General features: G+C 44.8%; 1 protein-coding gene and 1 long non-coding RNA gene across 8 annotated transcripts in view; one reads left to right on the forward strand and one right to left on the reverse strand.

The window, feature by feature from the left end:
* Window positions 1-18,574, reverse strand: part of ASAP2 (ArfGAP with SH3 domain, ankyrin repeat and PH domain 2) — a 200,340-nt gene extending 181,766 nt beyond the window's left edge. For 4 of the 7 annotated variants that reach the window (XR_010149630.1, XM_054678230.1, XM_054678228.1 and 1 more), the window contains exon 1: window positions 18,153-18,399. Coding sequence is in view for 5 of the 7 variants with exons in the window: in XM_054678230.1 (XP_054534205.1) it covers window positions 18,153-18,278 (126 nt within the window). In the remaining 2 variants the exon portion in view is untranslated. Of the gene's footprint in view, window positions 1-18,152 lie in introns of all 7 variants that reach the window. The other 3 variants (XM_016946784.3, XM_016946765.3, XM_063790123.1) reach the window with 2 other exon arrangements.
* A 223-nt stretch (window positions 18,575-18,797) lies between these two features.
* Window positions 18,798-19,607, forward strand: LOC134807948 (uncharacterized). Its single transcript, XR_010149634.1, has 2 exons — window positions 18,798-19,159; window positions 19,525-19,607. It is a non-coding gene; the product is annotated as an uncharacterized LOC134807948 (long non-coding RNA).
* Window positions 19,608-25,886: the final 6,279 nt, after the last annotated feature.

Raw genomic sequence — 25,886 nt, forward strand, 5'->3', positions numbered from 1 at the left:
AAAACGCTGCTTCTACCAGCAGCAGGTCCCTGGGTCACCATACCAAGCAGAATGTCTAAACAGGGCCATGCGTCCTACAGACCACTAGACAAGTGTCTTTAAGGTTCCTCACAACTCAGTATTCTGGCCCAGCTGAGACAGACTCTGGGACAGAGTAGATCTGTGAGACAGATCTACCCACACTCAGAGCTCTAACCAGGCTTGGGACAACTTTTTCTACAAAGGAGCAGATGATAAATATTTTAGACTTTGCAGGTTGCATATACACGGTCTCTGTTGCATCTTCTTCTGGGATTTTGTTTACAACCCCTAAAAACCATAAACACCATTTTTAGCTTACACTTTTTGCATACAAAAACAGGCTGGAGCTTTGCTGACCCTGCCCTGACCAAACAGGGACAACCCTGGGTACCCTGAACCCCATCTGCAATGTTCCAACTTACGCACCTTGACTCAAGCTAGCCCTCCCATGCCCTCCTTTGGTGAGACTCCCACTCTACAGAAGACAAGAGAAGCCAGGACCACAGCCCAGCATGCAAGGAGCCTGACAGCTGTGGGCATGACCACCGTGCTTCCCAGATGCAGAGCACTCTGCTTCTGAGCACAGACATCCCAGGTCTGTCCCAAAGATGGATCAATGGATGGACAGAGACAGATAAATGGACAGATGGATGGATAAAAAAGGACACATAAAGTGAGTCAAAAACTAATTGCTTCAAGAATTCAGAAATGTGTTCTGATAAATGAGGAGTGTTAGGGAAGGTTCTACAGAAGAAAGGATATGATTATGTTTTTCAAAGAAGAAATCAGATATTAATTGGGATGGTTTATAGAGTGGAGATTTCGATCATCCTTAAAAGATTTTCCTGCTTCTCTAATTGTTTCAAAGGATGACACGACAACCTTGATTTTGCAAGCCAAAACAGATTTATTTCCAGGCATACAGCAATCCTTTGAAAGAAAAAGGTATGAAATCAAAAATCAACAAGATTAGCTGGACCTTGACAATCAACAAACATTTTCTGAGAATTATGTATGCTAGGCATCATGTTGGGATTCAAAGAGAAGTAATACCTAGTCCCAACCCTAGGCACACTCAGTCTGGTGCGGGGGTTTCAGAGGAAAACTAAGAACTGCAAACAGGGGGATCTCTGGATTTGGAAGCTTCCTGACCCCAAAAAGGAAGTGCCAGAGTATTCGGAGGTCAAGCAGGAAGCCTCTTGCTCGGCACCAGTCACTCACTAGGCAATCCTCCCTTCCCTCGCACTGCTCAGCAATGGTTGTCCTCACATTAGGCTACGTGTCCCAGAAAATTCCACCAAGGCCCAAATTCCATACTAAATGCCTCATTTGGGCCAACATTAAATGAAGGAATTGTTCTACAGAAATTAATTTTCTCAGTGAACTCAAGCTCATCAAAATTTATAAAGCAAAGTTCAAAAACTATTTTCATGGATACTATCCTCAGTGGATTACGTGCATCCCAGCGCACCAAATCAGAGGACGCTGATTTTGACTATTCTTAATGACCAACCTAACATCAATAAACATGCTCTGCTGTGGCTTAGTGAGACCTGCAAGGATTCCAGAGTAGAAGGGGGCCCCCACCCTTCTAAGCTGGTCTAACTCCTCTCTTCCCCTCCCTACCATTGGCCTTAGCTGTAGGGCACTGGGTCTCTGTTGTTCCTATTTCACAACATGGTCTTTTCTGGAAGCCTGAGGATGACATGGCCCTGACCTACAGGGAAACAAAATGGGCTATAATTTATAGTAGCTTACTTTCTACTTCATTGGGAGTCATTTTATTTACTTCCAGGTCTAATGTACGCCCTATGGCTGCCAGGTTATTCCAGCTAATAGTACATTTTCCTTTGGAAAAAAAAAGTAACAAATTTCTGAAACACACATTTGCTGACACTGTTACTCCCTAATTTACACCAAAATCTAACAAAGCATCAGAACCCTATAGCATTTCATGGCATATTAGGGGCAAAAATGAAGCCTGCATGTTCCAGATAAGGCCTTACTGGCTTAGTATACAGATGCTTGAAGGATCCAAGAAGGTTCATAAATTAAAAGAGCAAATAAAACAGGGCCCTTAAGAGATTTCCTATCAGCTATGACTAAAGCAATTTTGTCATAAGATCAATCAAATCTCCTTTACTTCGCTTTGACCATAAAGAGAACTGTGCACTTCCAAAATTAAGCTCCTTCCAACACTGCTATAGAAGATAATAAATCATTTTTAAAATATAGAACAATAAACCCAGTTCTAGAAAATTGAGGGGAATCAGAGTGGTAGGAAAGGAGGCCAACTTTAAATGTCATCACCAAAGCAGTCGCTTGCAAGTGTGACTTGAGAGATGCAGGAAGGCCTCTGCCTAAAATCCCAAATTAAAGTGGGACTCTTGAGTCTCCTCTGGATGGAACAGGATCTTTTAAAGAGAAAACACAGGCCTTGGAAGGTCTGGAAATAGACCAAGGCAATGAAAGTCAAGAGAAAACAAAGAGGAAAAAAGTGAGGAGGAGAGGAGAATTTTAAGCTTTGGACACTGATTAGGTTCCAGCATAAGCATCCCGGTCCCCAAGGAAAAGGTGGGACCAGGAGTGTAGACAATGGAAGGAAGGAAGATGGGAAAAGGTGAAGGGCCATTTCTCCTACCCATGATTTTTACTGTGGGTGATTCCTGCTAGCAAACACACCCACCGGCACCTCTTCCAAATCAAAAGTATGCAACCTGGCAGGCTGCGACCAAGGCAAACCAAAGCTACGGGTTCTGACAGCCCGATGCTCCAGTAGTAAACACACCTCATTCCTATTTGCCAAAAAACAAAAACAAGAGAATTTACAAGGTGAGAAGAAAACCAGGAATCTCAATAATTACCTTTTGTCAAGAAGTGAGCAGTCTCCTGTGGGGACCAAATCAAGGCAATGTTGATAGAAAGCAACCAAAACACCAGCCACACTCACCAGCAGAAACAGCAGCTTGGAAAGGGTTTGCTGTTGCAGAGAACACAAGAGGCCTGGCTCTAAGCCTCCTGAGTGACTACCAAGCACCGTGGCCAGACAAGGCAAATATCTAAAACCCATTTACAAATGCAAAACCATTTCCACTAATTTCCTTTGCAACTAAAGACCAAGCAAGCAAATCTTCCTATTTTCTCAACACGCCCAGAGGCCAAATAAAGAATAAAACAAATTAAATACAAGAAACTGCAGCTTACATAAAAACTGATTTTTACTACCGAAGTTCATCAATAAAGTTACTGAGCACCTATTCTGTGCAAATCATTGGGAATTTAAAGATGATTAAGAACTGATCCAGCAATCAGATAAGAAAAAGCAATAGGCCAGCACGGTGGCTCACGCCTCTAATCCCAGCACTTTGGGAAGCCGAGGCGGGCAGATCACAAGGTCAGGAGATCAAGACCATGGTGAAACCCCGTCTCTGCTAAAAATACAAAAAAAAAAAAATTAGCCTGGCACGGTGGCGGGCACCTGTAGTCCCAGCTACTCGGGAGGCTGAGGCAGGAAAATGGCGTGAACCTGGGAGGCAGAGCTTGCAGTGAGCCGAGATGGCGCCATGCACTCCAGCCTGGGCGACAGAGCGAGACTCCGTCTCAAAACAAAAAAAGAAATAAAAGGTGCTCAGCTTATTAAAGAATAAACAAAACTGTCTCTATTTGCAGATGATATTTTGCATATTAAAAATCCTAAGGAATACACATACAAATACACAAAACTATAAAAGCCAATAAACAAATTCAGCAAATTGTAGGCCATAAGATCAATAATCAAAAAGTAACCGTATTTCTATACACTAGCAATGAATAATCCAGAAATGAAATTAAGAAAACAACTCCACTCACATCAAAAAGAATAAAGTACTTAGGAATAAATTTAACAGAAGAAGTGTAAGATTTGTACATTGAAAACTACAAAACATTACTGAAAGAAATTAAAGACAAGAAAATAAGGCCGGGTGCAGTGGCTCATGCCTGTAATCCCAGCACTTTGGGAGGCCAAGGTTGCAGTGAGCCAAGATTGCGCCATTGCACTCCAGCCTGGGCAACAGAGGAAAATTCCGTCTCAAAAAAAGAAGAAAAGAAAAGAAAATGAAAAAAACTCCCAAGTTTATAGATAGAAGAGGTTATGATAGATTGTTAAGATGTCTATACTCCCCAAATTGAACTACAGTGTCAACATAACCTCAATGAAAATCTCAGCTGGCTTTTTTGCAGGAATTGAAAAGTTGATCCTAAAATTCATATGGAAATGCAAGGGAGACTCAATAGCCAAAACAATCTTGGGAAAAAAAACAAAGTTGAAAGACTCACACTTCCTGATTTCCAAACATACCATAAGGCCTACAGTTAATTAAGGCTTTATGGTACTAGCATAAAGGATAGGCATAAAGATCAATGGAACAGAACTGAGGGTCCAGAAATAAACTCATATATCAAAGTAAATCAACTTTTAAAAAGGATGCCAAGAGAATTCAAGAAGAAAAGTCTTCCCAAGAAATGGTGCCAGGACAACTAGATATATCCATATGCAAAAGAATGAAGTTGGACCCCTACCTCACATCATATACAAATATTAACTCAAAATGGATCAAAGACCTAAATGTAAGAACTGAAACTATAAAACAGAAGAAAATACAGGTGTAAATCTTTGTGACTGTATTATGCAACCAAAGGAAAAATGACTATTCTGGATGTCATCAAAATTAAAAAATTTGTCCTTTGAAGGACACCATCAAATGAGTGAAAAAACAATCTACAAAATGGAAATTATTACTTGCAAATTATATATCTGATCTGGGTCTAATGTCCAGATTACAACTTAACAATAAAAAGACAAATAATCCAATATAAACATGGCAAAGGATTTGAATAGATAGTTCTCCAAAGAAGATACACACAGCCATGGGCATATAAAACAACGCTCAAAATCATTAGTCATCCATCAGAGAAACACAAATCAAACCCACCACTTCACACCCACTAAGATGGGTGTAATAAAAAAGACAAACATAACAAGTGTTGTCAAGGATGTGGAGAAATCAGAACCCTTACACATGGCTGGTAAGAATGTCAAGTGGTGCAGCCTCTTTGGCAAACAGTTTGGCAGCTCCTCAAAAAGTTAAACTGACTTTAAAAAGTTTAAGTTTAAAAAGTTAAAGTGACTTAGCAATTCCACTCCTAGGTATATACCCAAGAGAAGTGAAAACATATGTCTACACAAAAATTTATACAAGATTATTCACAGGATTATTCATAATAGCCTAAAAGTGGAGGCAACCCAAATGTCCATCAACTGATGAATGAATAAACAAAATGTATCATACACATTTGATAGAATATTATTCAGCCATAAAAAGAAATAAAGTACAAATCCATGCTATGATTTGGATGAATCTTAAAAACATTAGGCTACATAAAGGAAGCCAGACACAAAAGGACACATATTGTATGATTCCATATATGAAACAACCAGAATAAGCAAATCCATAGAGACAGAAAGTAGATGAGTGACTGCCACGGACTCGGGTACAGGTGACTAGGGAATGACTCCTAATGGGTATGGGGTTTCTTTTTGGTGATGAAAATGATCTGGAATTAAATAGTGGTGATGGCTACACAACTTTGTGAGTACACTAAAAACCTCTTAGTTGGACACTTTAAAATGGTGAATTTTATGGTATGTGAATTCTATCTCAATTTTTTTTTTAAAAAAGCAACAACAATAAGAAATAAGTTTCTCAGGATGCTATAGAAAGGTTTTTTCAAAAATAAATAATTCAACTTGAAGATATGATTCAGCAATGATGTTGTCTTTTCAGGACTATCAACTAGCCATTCCTGGCTGATTTTTGTTCCTATAATTTATTCCAGGGACTTTTCACATCCAGTATATATGAATACAAAGAACTATGGAATTTTTAGGTCAGGGAGGATGGTCAGAGAACATCTAGTCCAAATCTCTCATGTTACAGACCAGATACACAGTTAACTGGCTCAAGGTCACAATAAGTATGACCTTACAACTCCAATCCCGCTCTCCTAACTCCCTGGCTAGGTCTTTCTGCTCCACAACATAAACACAACCGAATCACAGGGCAAATGTAAAAATCACTGCTTCACACTAGAGAGCACATCTTCCAATGATGAGAACACTGGCTCCCCACAAAATCTAGGAAGCTCACTGGATATAAGAAAATCAGTATTTTCTTAAGTTCAACAGTCCACATTACTCAATGACCACAAAACCCCATGATCATCACTGACACAACCTGCTTTTCACCAGAGAAGCAAAGCACAACAAAGTTTTAATTAAGAGACCAACGAAAGCAGCAAAGACTGCAAAAAATACTGCTCTGATCTGAGGCAAGACAGATGGCAAACAACACGGCCTCATTCGGCCCAAACTCAAACCGGCAAGGCACCCATTGGGATTCCAGCTCAAGTACCAACCACCACATCAACTCCAGTGATATCTCCAAGGAGGGAATCTTTAAAGAAGGGGATGAAAGAGGTAACGTTCACTCTGAGCTCTAACTTCTTGAAAAGTATAAATAGTCAAGATAAAGAAAAAAACAGAGACGATAGCCAAAAAAAGCAAGGGTGGCAAGAGGCAGGGGAAGTGTTGCAGACAGCAGTAGACATGGAAGGTCAAGAGCTGGAAAGACTGGACTCATCGCATCCAACCCTCCATGTTACAAATGACACAACTGAGGCAGGACCAGTGAAGTCACCTGCTCCAAGGTCCAAGAGCTGACAAAAGATTCAGGCTATCAGGGGAATACAGTACAAGGCCTCAACATTCTCCCTTCCTTTCAAAACCTCTCCAAAGTCCTCTGTTAACAGGGAGCTGACTCCTCTCCACCCGAGTCTGCCTAGACACGCCACATCCATGATTCACCCTTCAGTGGCAGCCTCAAAATACAGATTTGCTGAAACGAAGGGAATACTCTATGGGTCTGGGTGGCTCCTAGTCCTTTTCACACAGTGACAGTGTTCTTGGCCCCTCAGCTCTAAGGAGGCCAATCGGTCAAGGTCAAGTTAATAAACACTTCTGATGTTAAGTGCCTCCCCAGGAGTTAGTGTCTGATGACCTCCAGGCAATCACATTCAGCGACGATGGGGACTGCAGGCGATCAACAACCATCATTAACCTGCACTAAGGAAACTCACAGAAACACCTACAGAGAAATCTTCCCAGGCAGCAGAGAGCCCAGCAGGAGACTGACAGGTGGGGCATTAAAAGATCAAGAGGAGCGGGACCTCCTCCACAGCACTGGGATTCTTACTCTATCAAATGCTGGTTGTGGGATGTGGAACCTGGAGGCATGTCACCATAGGACCAACCTCAGGACTGTTGAGGGGATCAAATCAGTTTAAAACACAGCACAGTCCTTAATACAGAATTTAAGCTCAGAGAAATGAAATTAAAGCATTGTCATCGTTATTTTTTCATTTAAAAAAAAAAAAGCCAGGCGTGGTGGCTCACGCCTGTAATCCCAGCACTTTGGGAGGCCGAGGTGGGTGCATCACGAGGTCAGGAGATCAAGACCATCCTGGCTAACACGGTGAAACCCCGTCTCTACTAAAAATACCAAAAATTAGCCGGCGTGGTGGTGGGCGCCTGTAGTCCCAGCTACTCGGGAGGCTGAGACAGAAGAATGGCGTGAACCCAGGAGGTGGAGCTTGCAGTGAGCCGAGATTGTGCCACTGCACTCCAGCCTGGGTGGCAGAGCGAAGACTCCGTCTCAAAAAAAACCAAAAAACAAAAACATACCTCTAAGAAGAACATGATTTCTTCTGAGAAGCTGGGGAAAGAGGTCCTGACAATCCTGACTGCCTGGCTAGAATCCTAAAAGACAAGGGAATTCATCATGAGAGGGAACTGTCTTCATCAACTGCCTGATTTTATTGACAAAGCCATCGTCAGCATGGAGTGGAAAAATGACATAGTTATTAACACTGTTAGCAGGGAAGGCCTCCTGCCAGGGTGTGAGCAATGCCCCTGGCCACTCTGCTCCGTGGGGCTGGGCATGTCAGCAGAGCAGTGAGGAGAGGAAAGAAGAACAATTTCTGCAGCAAGGAGGACAGATGAGGCAAACAGGAAACGAGAAGCAACAAGGATTTGCCAGAAGCACCCACTCGAGCAATGCAATAGCTGCAACTTTCTAACACTAACAGCAAGGGAGGGCGTGCTGGCCACAGAGGCTGCAACACCAAGGGCCTTGGTGGGCACAGGCTCTACAGAGGCTGTTGGCTGCTAAAAGAAATAGCAGACTCTGGTGTCAAAATGCTTGATTTGAATGAATCCTGGCTTCATCACCTCCAAGCTCCATGAACTTGGTAACGTGGCCTAATTTTGCTGGCCCCTATAGCATTTTGGTAATAACTAAATGAGTTAATAATTGATATATGTAAAGAATTTAAAGCATATCTGGCACACAATAAGTGCCCCATAAATGTTAGAAAAGACAAGGGGGAGGCTGGGCACGGTGGTTCACGCCTATAATACCAGCACTTTGGGAGGGCAAGGCAGGAGGATCGCTCGAGTCCAGGAGTTCAAGACCAGCCATGACATGGTGAAACCTTCTCTACAAAAAATACAAAAATTAATCAGGGGCCGGGCATGGTGGCTCGCACTTGCAATCCCAGCACTTTGGGAGGCCAAGGTGGGTGGATCATGTGAGGTCAGGAGTTCGAGACCAGCCTGCCCAACATGGCAAAACCCCGTCTCTACTAAAAATACAAAAATTAGCTGGGTGTGGTAGTTGGCACCTGTAATCCCAGCTACTCAGGAGGCTGAGGCACAAGAATCACTTGAACCTGGGAGGCAGAGATTGCAGTGAGCCGAGATGGCACCACTGCAGTCCAGCCTGGGTGACACAGCGAGACACTGTCTCAAAAAAAATAAAAAAATAAAAATTAAACAGGCATGGTGGGGCACACCTGTAGTCCCAGCTACACAGGAGGCTGAGGCAGGAGGATCGCTTGAGCCCAGGAGGTCAAGGCTGCGGTGAGCCAAGATCACACCACTGCACTCCAGCCTGGGCAACAGAGCCAGACCCTGTCTCAGAAAAACAAAAAACAAAAAACCAAAAAAAACAATATGAACTGACATTGACTTCACCCACACTCTGGATATCCCCAACACACTCTTGCAACAGCAGCAGCATTTCAAATCCATACCGTCACTGAAAATAACACACACTGCAAAGTCTCCCTTAAAATTCTGGGTAGGTGGTGCCCATGAATCTTCTGGTGCTTCACAATGGAACTTGCCCTGCAGAGTCAAGGGCAGTACATGCCGTGTGACACAAACAAGAAAGGCACAAATAGGAGAGCTGGGTTGTAGGACCTACCCAGCTCAGAATCCTAATTACAGGACTCAGAAGGTCCAATTTGCAGCTCTGCTGAACCCTTGAGGCATGCACAAGTATATGAACTGACCTGTGGGATCAGATGAGAAGCTGCCAAGCCATAACCCTGAAAGAACAGAGGGCACCCCACGGACGTAAAACCACAGTGGATGGCTCCCGGCCAAGAGCGCTTCTAAACACCTTTAGCGCCTCATAATTCTAACACTGGCCTAGGGTGCAACTCTTCTCAGCTAGACTCTTAGAATCAATTCATGGCAAGGACAGTATAATAATTACGAAATATAATAATTATATTTAACAAACAGAGTGGTTAAAGAATCCATCACTACAAAAAAAAAAAAAAAAAAAACTAGCTAAACAAATCTTACCATCAAGCCTGGAATTCTCAGTCTGAATTCAGGGGGTCCATAAACTTGGATTGGAAAAAAAAAATTTATCTGTATTTTCATTAGGGTCTAACTGAAATTTATCATATCTTTCAATTACAAATGTAAGCAATACATGGTAATATTATCAATACTTGCAATAAAAGATATGAACATTACATTATATTTATTAGAAATATCTCGTATTGTTTATATTAATCAATACCTCAAAATTAAGGTATTTGTTAGACCCACCAGTAAATCTTGTTATTAAATGCTTTAGTAAAGAAGCATTATGAGCATGGTAAAAATTTTTAAAATATTCTCCTAACTGAATTTCAATATACAGTCGTGCTCCACATAGTGACATTTCAGTCAACAATGAACCACACAGACGACCTCTCATAAGATTATAAGAGGGATTTTTACTGTCTTTTCTATGTTTAGATACACAAATACCACACATAAATACTGTAACTGTGTCGCAGTTACCACAGTATTCAACACAGTGGCATGCTGTAAGGTTTGCAGCCTAGGAGCAATAGGCTCTTACTATATAGCCTAGGTGTCTGCATGCCATCCGGGTGTGTGTAAGTGCACTCTAGGATGTTCGCACAACGAAGAAATCTTAACGATGCATGTTCGTCATTAAGCAATGCATGACTGTAATTAGTTTCCTTCGAAATCTTATTTTGTTCTCTGCATTAAAACATTTTTCTGAAGAGGCAGACCACCTTCACCAGAGTGTCAAAGGGAGCCATGGCACAAAAAAGGTTAAAAGGATGAAACAGAACTGCACATAAAACATGAGACTATTAAGTGCTTTCTAAGGAAGGAGCTAGTCCTGTTCACTTTTTTTTTTTTTAGATGTCCAGGCCATCCTGTCCTTTACATCCCTGGCACCTGGCAGTGACAATATACCGTAGGGGTCCAATATACATTTATGAGTGAAGAAACTAAATCAGTCAAATCCCTTCATAGAAATGACCATCATCATAAAAATACAGCCCAAGTATTCCAGCTCGGGTTGGTAGTCTGTTTATTCCAAGACATTGTTGACATGATAAAAACGATAATGGTATAAAAGCACCTGGAAAGGCAGCTGGGCGCAGTGGCTCACGCCTGTAATCCCAGCACTTTGTGAGGCCGAGGTGGGTGGATCACCTGATGTCAGGAGTTCAAGACCAGCCTGGCCAACATGGTGAAACCCCATCTCTACTAGTAATACAAAAATTAGCCGGGCATGGTGGCAGTCACCTGTAATCCCAGCTACTCGGGAGGCTGAGGCAGGAGAATCCCCCTTGAACCCGAGAGGCAGAGGTTGCAGTGAACCGAGATCGCACCACTGCACTCCAGCCTGGGTAACTGAGCAAGACTCCACCTCAAACAAAATAAAAAAGAAAAAGAAAAGAAAAAAAGTACCTGGAAGGGCCCTAGCAATCCACTTGGAGGCCACATTACACAGAAAAGGCGTAAGCAAAGGAGGTAGGTTCATATCACGGAACGTCACCTCTCTTTAGTAGGGAAAGAAAGAGGAGTGTTTGGGGAGCTGAAACGGGGATAGCATCCCAGGCATCTGACAATGCCCATAAGTATCACCTGCTGTAGTCTGCACAGAAACAGCAGAGGGTCGCGTGAGCAGACCCCTCGGTCCCAGTCTATGCAGCCATGCTTCTCTCTTTCCCTGGGCCCCAGTCTATACAGCTATGCTTCAATCTTTCCTTGATTGACCCTGGAACTGGTCCCAACACAAGTCCTATAACCAGTCACATCAAGCAGCACAGAGCTGGCCTGGATTCTGACACTAAGTAGCTCTAGACAGCATCAGCTTCACCGTGGGGATGCTGGAAGGTCTGTTCAGGGGGCTTGGATGAACTGAGCTTGGCTGTTGCCCTGTTTGGGGCAGGAGCTATGTTGGGTCTACCTCTATGCCACTAGCACACAATAATGACAATCCATCAGTAGGTTTGGACCCCTCTTCTTGTACAATGGACCTCAATCAGGCCACTTACCACCATCCCCCCGCTACCTCCTCATCCAAGACCTTTCGCCTAGATGACTGCAATAGCCCCTCACCCCACAACTGGTCTCCCTCCTTCCTTTCATGCCCTGCTAGTCTATTTTCCCTAGAACCACAGTGAAGTCTTTAAAATGGAAATCGGACCATGTTATTCCCTGCTCAAAACCCTTCAACAGCTTCCCATCACACTAGAACAAAATCCAAATTCCTTCCCCAAGATGGACAAGGCCCTCTGTGACCTGGCACTGCCCACCCTTCTGCCCGTCTCTCATCCTTCTCTTCCTCGCTCACTCCTCCCCACGCACCCTGACCTTCCTTCAGTCCTTCCATGATCCCGCCCATTGGCATTTCAGGGCCTTTTCCCAAGCTGTTCTATTCCCACATCTTCTGTGGCTGGCTTCCTCTCTGCATTCCAGCCTGCTCAAATGTCACCTCTGCAGAGAGGCTTTTCCTGATTTCGGTTTCCTGATCTCCAGAACCACTTTCTATCCCCATGTTATGCATGACTTTCCTTTACAGCACTTATCAACTGCCTAAGGTTGTTACATAAACTGTCTGTTTATCAGTGATTATCAACCCTATTTGGGAGGAGGCTTTAAAAAATGCCAAGGCTCCAAGCCCCACCCAGACTAATTTAAGTCAGAATTTTAGGGAGTGGAGCCAGGCAGCTCTGCTTCACAAACGCCCAAGCAACTCCAGTGTGCAGCTGGGGTTCCGTCTAGAACAGTGCTTCACAAGCTCTCACGTGCCTGTGGTGTACGTGGAGATGCTGTAAAAATTGAGGTCCTGGGTGGAACCCGGGGCTCTGCATTTCAGCAAGTTTCCAGGTGATGGCTCTCCTGGTGGTTGCTGAGCCAATATGGTAGCCACCAGCCACGTGTGGCTACTGAGTACTTGCAATATGGCGGCTGAGAGCTGGATTTGTCTTAGGCTGCCTCATCAGACAGTGCGGGCCTGGAATGCATGTATATGCTCCACAAAGGAAGGCACCGGCACCTGGAAACGTGGGGTGCACGGGAAGAATTGAGGATCACTCCAAATTCTTGGTCTGAGCAGCCCTCTAGAGACCAGGTGACTGTGAAAATCCTACCGCAGACGCCGAGTTGGCCACCACCTCAGGAGTAGATCAATATTTACCTAAGGCAGGGAGGCAGGTACAGAAGACCATAATGAACCAGCTTAGTGCCTTAGCATTTGGTAACCCACAGGTAACTGCCTGGACTTCAAGACTCAATGGTACGACATCATATAAGGCCCTCCCTCACCACAGCCCCACGCCCTGGGACCACCTGCACCCTTGCACATCCACAGGACTCCAAGCATTCCTACAGATGTGGTCCTCAGATTTTACTGCACTGATTTGTTTACAGGATTCTGTTCCTCTTGCTGGACTGTAGGTCCCTCCAAAGAGAAGACATATTCTTCTTGGTGTTCTATTCCTGCCACCTCGCACACAGCCCAGCACACTGAAGGACTCAGGAATCCTGAGTGCATGGCAGGACCTGGAACCCGTGAGGAGTGGCATCAGTACTTCTACTCTTGAGCCTAAGAAAGAAACTGAATTCAGCATTCACCAGGGGGCAGGGAGGAAGGCTCACATATGAAGAGAAAATGGCTGCTTCCTTAAGTGATTCAAAATTTTCTGAAATTCAAATTTCAGAACACAGTTTAAAAGGTGGCCCTGTTTGACCCATCAAGGCTCACTTCCAAAAACATGAATGCTCTGGGCAAGAAGGTGATGTCCTTCTGAAGACAGCAATAATCTGTTCTGGGGACTTGGAGGAACTGTTTTTCAAACAAGTCACAAAGGGCTAACATTCAGAATCACATTCTTGCCAAAAAGCACGTAGCCCTGGTTCCCACTGTTGCTGCTAGGAGGGGTCTGGTCCCATGGACGGTAGGGCCCCTGGGAGCCTGCAGGCCCAGATGCTCACCCCACCCCTGCAGTTAGAACCCTGTGCTTATGACAGCAATGGGATTGCCAAGGTAACCAAGGACAACAAAGTAGAGAATTATGGCCCCGGAAGGAAGTAGATTAAATTTTAATACTTACAAGTCAACATCAAATTTATTTTTAAAACTACATCAATGCCAAATACGCAAGGCAGAATGGATGGTGCTATAAAGGAGGGTCTAACTAAAAACATGAATATTCCAAATATGTATACAATTTTTCCCTATTTTGAGAATATTTCGAAGTGCCCAGAGGCTCGAAGAAACGAAAAAAAAAGAAGAAAAAAAAGGAACAAAAAACCCTTACTTTTCAAATTTCTGCCACAACTGCTTATTTTTTCCATTATTTCCAAAAGCACAGGGCAGACTCTGGTTGCAGCACCAGACTTTGCTAAGTTTGCTAAAATTGTACAAAATGATGACTTGAACCAGAGAAGGTGGTCAAGTGAAAAATTATAAAATACAGGTATGCTCTCACCAGCTGCCAGGACAACAAACTTTTTTTTTTTTTTGAGATGGAGTTTCACTCTTGTTGCCCAGGCTGGAGTGCAATGGCACGATCTCGACTCACCGCAACCTCTACCTCCTGGGTTCAAGTGATTCTCCTGCCTCAGCCTCCCAAGTAGCTGGCATTACAGGCATGCGCCACCACACCCAGCTAATTTTGTATTTTTAGTAGAGACAGGGTTTCTCCATGTTGGTCAGGCTGGTTTCGAACTCCTGACCCCAAGTGATCCGCCCGCCTTGGCCTCCCAAACTGCTGGGATTACAGGCATGAGCCACGGCACCTGGCCTGACAACAAACTTTTAAAAAATACACATGGGTCACCTGTAATCCCAGCACTTTGGGAGGCCGAGGTGGGCGGATCACAAGGTCAGGAGATCTAGACCATCCTGGCTAACATGGTGAAACCCCATCTCTACTAAAAATACAAAAAATTAGCCGGGCATGGTGGCGGGCACCTGTAGTCCCAGCTACTCGGGAGGCTGAGGCAGGAGAATGGCATGAACCTGGGAGGCGGGGCTTGCAGTGAGTGGGGATCGAGCCACTGCACTCCAGCCTGGGTGACACAGCGAGACTCCGTCTCAAAAAAAAAAAACACATGGGTTAACAGATACACGGTAGTGTTTCATTCACTCACCCATTCAGCCATTCATCCATTTCCCTGACACTTCCCCCCATGTAAATCCCATCCTCACTCCAAAAGCCCTCACTGGGGCCTGTGGACTCACTATATAATCTGGTAACTAATTGTCTGGCAGCTTCTGTGCTACGTACTATCTTCCTAAACCCTCACCACAATCCGCTGAAGTTGATAGGTATTATTAACCAGACTTTAAAGCTGAGGAAAATAAGAAAATGTTAGGCATCTCACTCAAGTTCACTCAGCTGGCAAGCGGTAGAGCCTGAACTTGAACCCAGGTCAATCTGACAAAGGAGTAATTTAGAGAATTCGGCATTAAGAAAAGTAACAGGAAGCAGCATGGTTTCTGAAAACAGCAGGAGCCAAGTTCAAAGTCCACTTCAGAGCTCTATAACCTTTGGCAAATTACTTAACCTCTCTGAGCCTCAATTTCCTCGCCTATAAAGCAGAGATAAGGACTGAATTCAATACCTGTGAGTTTCATAGTACAGGATAAGGACCCAACAGTTACTATAATAATATTCCAGCAACAAGTATGCAAATCAAAACAGCACATTTTAATTGTAAAATGATTCTTTGGCAGATAGAACCTACACTGGAAATAACAGATTCAAAAAGGTTAATCAGTTTAAAATTAGTTTGCTGGCCGGGTGTGGTGGCTCACGCCTGTAATCCCAGCACTGTGGGAGGCTGAGGCAGGTGGATCACCTGAGGTCAGGAGTTCGAGACCAGCCTGACCAACATGGTGAAACCCCATCTCTACTAAATACAAAAAATTAGCTGTGCATGGTGGCGCATGCCTGTAATCCCAGCTACTTGGGAGGCTGAGGCAGGAGAATCGCTTGAACCTGGGAGGCAGAGGATGCAGTGAGCCAAGATTGTGCCACTGCACTCCAGCCTGGGCAACAAGAGCGAAACTCCGTAACAAATAAATAAATAAATATAAAATTAGTTTGCTAGTTCCGTGATTCATTTGTCTAAACATAAGACCAAGAGCTTGCAAATTTTATTTATTTGTTAAATGAGTAACTTTATGTCATGATACCCTCTCATGTTTCGTCTCAGTATGAGAAGATTTTTGTTTAAAACCAAAATACTGTACACATCAATTGTTATTAAACCATACATAGAACAAGTTTTGGTAATAGACACGAACATTAGACACCTGGGAAAGAGCATTATTTAAAGAAATACACATTGATTTACCTCAGAAAGTGAACAACTTTCAAATTTAGTTATAAAACCAAGCTCACACATACCATCATCATAGCATGTATGTAGATTTGCTTAAAGTGAGATAAACCTGAAATGATTTTAATTTTTCCATTTTGAGACTTGAACCAATTCTTGGGCTTAGACGGCAACATGAAGCAAGCTTGCAATTTAATGAAATGACCAAATCCAGTCTCTTTGTAATCTGCTCAGTAACTGAGCTCTAGGGTAATCTCCTGCACAGCATACAAAAAGAGCTTTGGAATTATACACTGTAAACTAAAATTAATCAGAGAAAGGGTATGCCAATTTTAATAGCAATTCTTGTTTGCTTGGCTTTCCAACATCTGCCAGTGTTAATAATATTTAACTGACAAACTGCAGTGGGGAAAAGCAACAGAACTTTAAACATAATCAAGCTTTCTAAAGAAAGACATCATGCACAATGCTTCCTTCCCTAAAGAAATATTCAGCTACCTTTTTGGTTGCAATCATTCCATAAACATTATTAATGGTGTATTCTCAAAACACCGTGCTTTTTAACTGGCACTTAGGAAAAAATTTCATTCACCCATCCCCATCTGCCTCATTTGAAGGCATCATCTGTAAGCCTTGCTGCTAAAAGTAGAATTAAGTGATCTGGGGAATCACCGAATTCATAGGAAAGGTTTACATGCAGCTCTCTTCCGCCAAATTAAATGGAGAGAAGGAAGGCTACCCAAGTTATATTAACAGGATTCAGAATGCTGAATGTTACTTTTGATTCCCTTTTATTGACTGTTTACAGCTACAAAGAAAAAATTTTTCCATTAAGGGAAAACATTCTGGATTTTTTTTCAAGCAATTCCTAATAGCAGATGCTTTGTTCAAATGGGGGAAAAAAAAAACAGAAAAAAAAATAATGCCATTGCTTCATTTAAAGCTCTTTGGTGACCCCCCCCCCTCCCCACTCCTGCTAGCCCAGGCGTCTTCTGCTAAAACACCTGCAATACCCAATTTTAAAACTGTAACCTGACATCCTGGCCCAGAGACATTTAATCACGGATTCACTATTGCCACACGTGTGACTTGTAAACCTATTCTGAGCCGAGCAGAGTGCTAAGCACTTCACACAGTCTCTGATCCTGGAAAGGATGCATTACTAATCCCGTTTGGTGGGTAAGGAAAAGGAGGACTGCAGGTGAGGATGTGCCTCAAACCACAGCCAACGGTGGCCCCTGGACTCACAGACTCTGCCCCTTTCCCCACGGCTTTAATTTTCAACCAAGCTTCTTCGTTCCTACGTGTTCCTCTCCCCAGGACCTGGAGAGCGTACTGCTTAGCAGCTAGGCGTGATGACTTTGCACCTTGAAAGCACTTTACTAAAACCAGGCCTTTTCCAGGTTGAGGGGGAAGGGCGGCATTCCGGGTTCAAGCAGGTGAGACCCAGGTAACCGGGGAGCGGCTCCTGGAGGCTTCTTGGACCCAGAAGCGCCGACTCTCACACACCTTGCCCGCAGTTCCTTCTCCGGGCACGGGTGGAGCGCAGCCAGGCCGCCCTGGCTGAGGCGGGCACGCCTTCCCGGGCAGCCCGGGATGCCCCGGACCCGCGGACCCGAGGGTGGGGGCCCTGCGGCGCTCGGGGGCTGCGGCGGGGAGCTCGGAGCGCGGAGCTGCCCCCGCCGGTCCACTTCAAGAACAAGTTGATAAGGTCCGCACCGGGGACCAAAGACCCCGGGCGTCGGCGGGCGGCGGCGGGCAGCGGGATCCCCCGCTCGCCGCGGACCCCGACTCTGGACAAAGTTGGCCGCGCTGCGGGGAAAGGATCAGGCCGCGGAACCCCGCGAGGGCCACGAGGCCGAGAGAGGGGAGGTCTTAAAGAGGCCCAAGGTGGCCATCACCCATCTCCTCCGAGCCACCTAGGCGGGAACAAAGGGCTTCTGTCTCGGGCAGGGTTGGCCCGGCCGCGTCCGGCTTCGGAGCAAAGAAAGTTTTCTCGGGATGCGGATGCGGGAGCGGCGGGCGGGGCTGGGGCGCGGGATACCTGCGGCCGGAGCCGCCGCGCAGGCCGCCTCACCTCCTCGATGGCCGCCACAGTGTTCCGGCACTGCGCCGTGCGGGTGGTGAAGCTGGAGGCCGTGGGCGCCTTGTAGTCCTCATGGGTCTCGGCCACGAATTCCGACACGGAGATCTGGTCCGGCATCGCCTCGGCGCGAGGGCGCTGGCGCACAGCCGCAGGGGCGCCGCCGCCTCAACTGCCGCAGCAGGCTCCGACCGCCGCTCGGACACCGCCGCTGCCGCCGCCGCCGCTCCGGCCCGCGGACAAAGGGGAGCGCCGGGCGCGGGAGCCGCGCGGGGCCTGGCGGCGGAGCAGGGGCGGCGCGCAGCCCCGCGCAGCTCGGCCGGTCCGCCCGCCTGCGCGCCGAGGGCTCCGAGTCCGCTGCCGCCGCGTCCTCTCAGAGCGAGCCCCGAGGCGGGCGCGCACAGCCGGCGGGAACTACCCGCCACCCAGCCGCGGGCCCCGACGCCTCCCGCGGAGAGGGGCGGGTCCGGGCCGGGGGCGGCGGCCGGCCGGGCGTGGGGCGGGGCGGCGGGAGGACCGGGCCGCCAATCGGCGCGCTCGCCGCTGCCGCGCCGCCGGGAAGCGGAGCCCGCAGGAAGGAAGGCGGCGCGCGCCCCGGCCCGCCGAGCCGTTCCTGGCCGCCGCGCGCCGCATTGTCTCGGCGTTCCGGGCCCCGCGCGCCGCGCCCATGCCCCGCCCCCAGCCGGCCCGAGGCCCGGACTCCGACCCGCTGCCCGCGAGGGTGCGTGTGGAGGTGCGCCCCGCCGGAGTCCGGCCTTGTGCGCGCCAACCGCCCCCCGCCCACGGCGCGGAGCACCTCTGGTCTCCCCACTTGAACGGCGGGCCGCGCCGGCCCATGAGGAAAGCGGGGTGCGGAGCTCGCCCCCTGCCGGAGGATGCGCTCCGCCGGCGGGCACCCTGCGGGGACCACAGCCGGACGCCAGAAGTGACCTGACCGTGAATGTGCGCTTTGCGTGCAGTCATTGCATCGTCGCAGGCCTAGGAGACAGATGAAGAGATGGGTGCTTATTTTATATAGGGGACACAGTGTGCCCAAGAGCACAAGATAAACGGCCGGGTGGGGATTCAAACCCATGTTCCCTGACTCAAGTGTGAGCGCTTCAGAGCGGTGAGGGGCCCCTACTAAAAGTCCCAGTCGCGTTTACTAGGCTGCCCAATGATAGGTATTCTCGGTTATAGTTTTAGGGTACTAGGCCAGGACCCACCCTGGGAAGGCTACTGAACGCCCTGAAGTGGTATTCCCGCAGGCAGAGGAGGGAACCGAGGGGGTGCAGGAGGAGGGGGAGAACGTGCTACAGCAGCCAGTCAACCTCACACAAAACCGGGCCAGTAAAGGGTTCGAACTGGTACCGATTTTTATTTACAGCTCTTAAGGAAATTCTCGGTTATATTGAAAAATCCAGAAGCTCTGAAGATACCAGTCAAATAAAATCACACCCTATAACTCTACACCAGACTTGTGGCATGGTTTCTGTAGCTGCCAGCGGTAAAACCAAGAGAAACTTTACAAAAACCGTTTGTGCATCTGAAAAGGAGGAAGTGTGAGAGACATTGGAAATTCAATATGTCAGACAAAGCCGTCTCCTGACACTGCAGGACAGTAGACCAGTCAAACAATCTTTTTAAAGCCCCCATGTAAGAAGTTGCTATATGAGGTGGCAGCTTGGGTCAGACATTATGTATGGCCTTTGGTATTTTAGTAGCACTGCATGTAAAATTTAACTTTCTAAAATCGCTGTATTCGTGGATAGCTTTTATCATTGCACTAGACAAGTTACAATTTAAAAATTGTGTCTGTTTCTTTTTATGTTTTTTGATCCTTTTGGTGTCTGAAGTTTTCCTCTCTTTGCAACCTTCTACAATTCATGTTTTGTGTTTATTATTTATATTAATACAACCTCTCCAACACCAGGCAGATTCTGTTCCCTCCTACCTAGTTTCCCAGCTACAGTTTTTGACATGAGGGAATATGCTGAATCACTTTTCAAGTCTTGATTTGTAGAGGGCTGGTCTCTATGAGGCTATGAGGGATCTAAGAAAGAAAGTCGGGTTTTTCCTTGATGTCTAGTACAGCATTAACCAGACTAATCAATACTTCTACAAGGACAAAGTTAAGTTTGGTATTCTCTGTTCTCTCTTTATATACAACTCCGGTTCTTGTTTCTTTTAGTTTAATTTTGCAGATACAGGAAGCTTTAGTAGCCTCAAAAAAATAAAATTGCAAAGCTGTGTTGCATTGCAAGGCTGGTGGAAAACAACAATTAGTTACCAAGTTCATTGGTGGCCTAAAGAGGATACCAAATTGGTAGAATGCTAGAGCCATTTATTCCTCCATCATCCCTTAGAAATCTAACTTGCCTACTGCATAAGCCTAGAATTAAAGCAAGACCAGAGCAAAACATAGCTAATGCCTTTCTGAGATTAATATAAGAATGAGTAGCTTCCAATAAATAACAATAAAATTAAAGTTCAACATGGATCAAGGAAACACTCTACACATACTCATTTTTTTAAATGCATCAAGAGAAGAAGAGTATGCTGGTAATGTCCTTACAGGCCTATACTTCCTTAACCAGAATTACTAAATCTAAAAAGCCCTGAAAATGTAGCTTTACAAATAGTTCTTAATAGTAAAATTCATCTGAAATGAACTGATGTGAGGCTATGTGTGGTCTTGTTTATCCTACCTCATGTGAATATGTATGTTTTGCTGCAAAATATAAACATGGTTGATTATGAAGTATTGCCCCAGACCCTACTGGGGGTAATTAGGAATATGTTATTATATGCAATGTGTTACCTTTCTAAAATCCGAAAATTTCTGAATCCACACATATCTGGCCCTTGGGGTTTCAGTAAGAGATTATAGGCCTGTATTATTTTTTTTTTTTTAAAAAAGGCGAAGAAAAAGGAGGAAGGAAGAAGGAGAAGGAAAGGAAGAGGAAAAGGAGAGAACGAAAACGTGATGTTAAAGACATCGTTTCCAGAGAAGAGACTCTCCTCCCAAAAATGAAATTTTTAGCGGCCCAGTGAGATTGGCCAACAGCCCATTTTCCAAAGGAATCTTCTGCCTCTAGTAGTTCACAAGAACCTGGGATTTATCACTCTCAGATCAAGGTGTAAAATATGTTCTTGACTCTGAAATTTGCTTGAGGGTTGGCTGGTTTACGCAAGACTTGTCCAGTTCACTTGCTATTAACTTGTAAATGATTACTCTTGGAATGGGCAAATATGTGCTTTGAAAGAACTATGGTAAGAAATAGTAACAACAACCTAAAAACCCTGGTGATGTGAACATGGAAGTATAACTGAAAGTTTCTTTTCGTAACTTAATAATACTCTGCCCAAAATCGTGTTGCTGAAGGGACCCATTTATCCCCAAAGTGAGAGAAAATTGAGTACATTTACCACAGGTATCTCACTTTAGCACCCAGAAACTATTTTACAAATGAAAACTTGGGTTTTGGTAATAAATTGCTTCTCTGTGATAAGTAAGCTAGCCTCCCTAGGCCGGGCGCAGTGGCTCACTCCTGTAATCCCAGCACTTTGGGAGGCCGAGGCGGGTGGATCACGAGGTCAGGAGATCGAGACCATCCTGGCTAACACGGTGAAACCCCGTCTCTACTAAAAATCCAAAAAATTAGCCGGGCTTGGTGGTGGGCACCTGTAGTCCCAGCTACTCGGGAGGCTGAGGCAGGAGAATGGCGTGAACCCGGGAGGTGGAGCTTGCAGTGAGCTGAGATCCGGCCACTGCACTCCAACCTGGGCGACAGAGCGAGACTCTGTCTCAAAAAAAAAAAAAAAAGAAAAGAAAAGAAATAAAGCTAGCCTCCCTAAAGAGTGTAGCTTGGACTAGCTAATTTCTAAGGCGCCTCCCCGTCCTGGTGTCCTGGTGTTCGTGCTGCCATTTTCTGTGTTTTATGTTAGTTTAGACACAAGAGAGAAAAATGCCACAAAGCATTGCTAAACATTAGTACTGAGACTCTAATTATTGTCCTAGACTTTTGAGAATGAGGCATGTTTTAGATGCCATTGGGAGCTAAATTTTTGAGAATGTGGTCATTTTGTTAAGAAGCAGATTTATTCATTGCTAACTTTACAGATAACTTGAGGCCTGTTCATTTTTTTATTTTAACAAAGCAGTTTGAATAGATGACACACTCATTGCTGAACTGGAAAGATAGTAATAGGTAAATTAAATATGATCAGTCATATACGGGAGTCAGTTGTGCTGGCTCCAGAGACCTGCTTCTTCAATTTTCAGGAATTTTGCAAGTTGGTTGTATCTCTTCTCTATGGTAGAAATATTATATCATGGTGTGCTAGTGAACATCTCTTCCCAACTCCATGTTCTGGTAGTTTGAGATTGTCCATGGTAGAGTATTTACACCAGGAAAATTGGCAAATGATAAAAATCACGGCCTGATTTATTGTTTTGTTGATTGTCTAACTTAATAAACGTAATGCAGTTATAGAGAAAGTATCATTCATGCGGATTAGACTTAAAGGTGTGTCAGGTCTACAGCCATCGCATTGTAAATAATGAAATTTTTGAGGAAATACCCTTCTAATATTTACAAACTAGTACATGATTGAGTAAAAAGGTCACTCATGTCATTGACAGATGAATAAAGTTATAGCATGCATCTTCACTGTTTCAGTTTTGTCGTATTAACATAAACAAAAAAGTCAACTAATATTCAGGTTGGAACTACACTCATTTGTTAATGACATGAGCAACTTTGCTGAGCTGGGCAATAATCAAGCATTTATTTATAGTCTTATTTTGTCAAATTGTGGTTGAATTGCAGACGCAGATTGGCTATGGATGAAAGCATTTGGCCAAAATCAATGAAACCATTCTGTGAGAATCAATTAAGTATATGGAATTTACACTAAAGAGTAGTGTGTAATTTGTAATTACTCATAAATTGTGTGCTACACATTTTTTAAATCAGTAAAAGTTAAAATAAACGTATTTACTTATGTTCACACATACGCCTTTTCAGAGAGTAGATTGTTAAACATTGACCAGCCCACTTCTGAGTATAATTGTATCATCCTTGTCCAGAGTCAGGGCATTGGAACTTCCAGCTCTGAGTCACTCTTATGGACTTAAAACACATACAGGATAAAATCTCAGTAAATTGGACTATATGAGCAAAGGAACTTGTGTTAATAAAAAGTATTTGTCTTTGAGTTATTAAGAAAATGCCATGTGTTGTTTTCAAGTACTCAGAACAACACAACCCAGTACCGACAGAGGGTGTGGTTTGTTTTAATGAAAGAGCAAAAAAGAGTTTAATAAGCACTCTGTATGTAAATAAGTTTCTCTAAAGCTTTTAAAGTGCATGCAATAATTTATCTTCTTGAGTCAACTCAGTCTCTTCCGCCTCCACGAAGACCCATTCTTAATTTTGCAGGGCCCCCTCTTAGTTGGTACAGAAGTCCACTTGTGTCTTATCTGGATATGTTCTCCCTGGGCTGAAGAATGTCCAGTGGTTTCCGTTTGGCCCCTAGATAAGGTTTAAACTCCTTCGTCACAGTTCGTTCCAGCCTTTTCCCCAACTTCCTTGACTCTGGCCCTCCCCACACCATATTTTGACCCAGGGATCTGCAAACTGTGGCCCAGGGGCCAAATATAGTTCACAACGTGTTTTTGTAGTGTTCGTGAGCTGAGAATGGTTTTGACACTGTTTAATGGTTGAAGAAAATGAGAAGAAGAGGAATATTTCATGACATGTGAAAATTACATGGAACTCAAATTTGAGTGATTATAAAGTTTCGGCAGCACCACACCATCCTTTTACCTCTTATCCACGGCAGCGGAGTTGAGTAGTTTCGACAGACGTCAAATGGCCCCCACACCTAAAATATTTGCAATACTATATGGCTCTTCATAGAAAAAGTTTGCCAGCCCCACTTTCACCACACCAAGCTTGCCATGTTTCCCAGCTCACAGTGCCCTTGCGTGCCATTAAGTTGAATGCAGTCTCCCTGCCTTTCATCTGTTTCCCAGAGGGCAAGTTAACTCACCATTCACTGAGCACATTATGGATTTCCTCGTCCATGACCCCTCATGGGGACTCCTCTGCCTGGAGCACTCTTCCTCTTGTCCATCTGGCAAACTTCTGGTCCTCTTTCAGGATCGAACCCAAATCTCCCCTCCAGACATCATTTCTGAAGTCTGGGTAAAACTCTGAGTTCCCCCTGCTTCCACAGTGCTTTACACATAGCCTAGCGCTATTGTGAGGGGATAGAGTCAGGAGCACGCTGTGAAGTGCCACCCCTGCCCTTCCTCCCTGCCTGTGCACATCAGCATCCTCTCTATTCTCATTGGCATGTGAAGTAATTGTTGTAGCCAATTAATGATTCAGACGAGATGGGCGCATTCATTTCATTGAACTGGTAAGTCTCAACTTCACTCTGGAAATACAATGCTTCTCTTGCCCCAGAGCACTGGATGCTTGCATTATACAAATGTTCACATTAGATCATGACTAAAACATCTGTTTTCTCAGCTCACTGCAGTCACTAGGCTCCTGGGAGAAGGGGAGGTGTTTTATTTATCTTTGTATCTCTAGCTCCAAAACAGAGCAGGCAGGCACACAGTAGGTGCTCCATAAATGTTCATATAATTGAATTGCAGGGAGGTGCTAATCCTTCAGCATACAAAATGAGAGAAGACATGTTAATTCAGCATAAGGAAAAGCCATTGGTTTAAGATATGTGAAGGCACAGTGGTTTCTTTTCCCCCCATGATGGGGGTCTTCTCTCCGCTCAAGTATTCTGGTAAATATATGTTTATAGACAGAATGCAAGCAGTGGTTGGGAGGGCAGTGGTGATTGGATTGGGTCCCTTGCCCCACTACAGACTGAAATCTTTTTCCCTCTACATCAGGAGCCTCAGTTCGGTTCCAGTTTCAGTATGGTGGTGGCATGACACCGTCACATATGAGCTAAGGACTCCTGTTGCCTCAACCCTTGCTACTTGAAGTGTGGTCCCCAGATCAGCTGCACTGGCATCACCTGGGAGCCAGGTAGAAGTGCAGAACCTTGGACCTGCTGAATCAGAGCCTGATCTTCAGCAAGATCCTCAGGCAATGTGTTTGCACTTTACAATTTGAGAAGCATTGTTCTAGTATACGTATGGATACAGCATAAGCAAGGAGTTGATATTCCCACTTGTCAGAAGCAGTGTTCCAAGTTAGGTAAACTATACTGATAGGACTCAATAAAACCTGAAGGGTTAAGGTTTTTTCTGGTCCTAAGATTTAGGAAAGTTCCTTTCACTTCTGAAGTGCCATGTTGTAATATACTCTGTCTAGCTGCTGCTGTACTGCGTTTCTCATTAATTCAACTAATATTTACTAAATACCAAGTATATGCCAAGCGCTGTCCTCAAAACTAGGATGTAGTAATTGAACAAGCCAGAGAAGGTGGTAGGTGCTTTAGAACTTAGATCTAGCAGGGGAAGGCAGGTAGTAAGTAAATACACAACTAAAATAATGTCACATAAGTCCTATTGAGGGAAATGAAGCAGAAGGATGGAATAAAGAATATCCTGGTAGGGTAAAGTAGCTACATCCAAGAGGACAATCAGGAAAGGCTTCTGGGAGGAAGTGACATTTGAGCTGAGTCCAGAATGAGGAGGAGCAGCTGAGTGCAAATCAGAGAGGAGAGTGTTACAAAGCAACAGCAAATGCAAAGTCTCTGAAGCAGGAGTTA

The sequence above is a fragment of the Pan troglodytes genome, chromosome 12 (genome assembly GCF_028858775.2).
Source record: "Pan troglodytes isolate AG18354 chromosome 12, NHGRI_mPanTro3-v2.0_pri, whole genome shotgun sequence".
NCBI lineage: Eukaryota > Metazoa > Chordata > Mammalia > Primates > Hominidae > Pan > Pan troglodytes.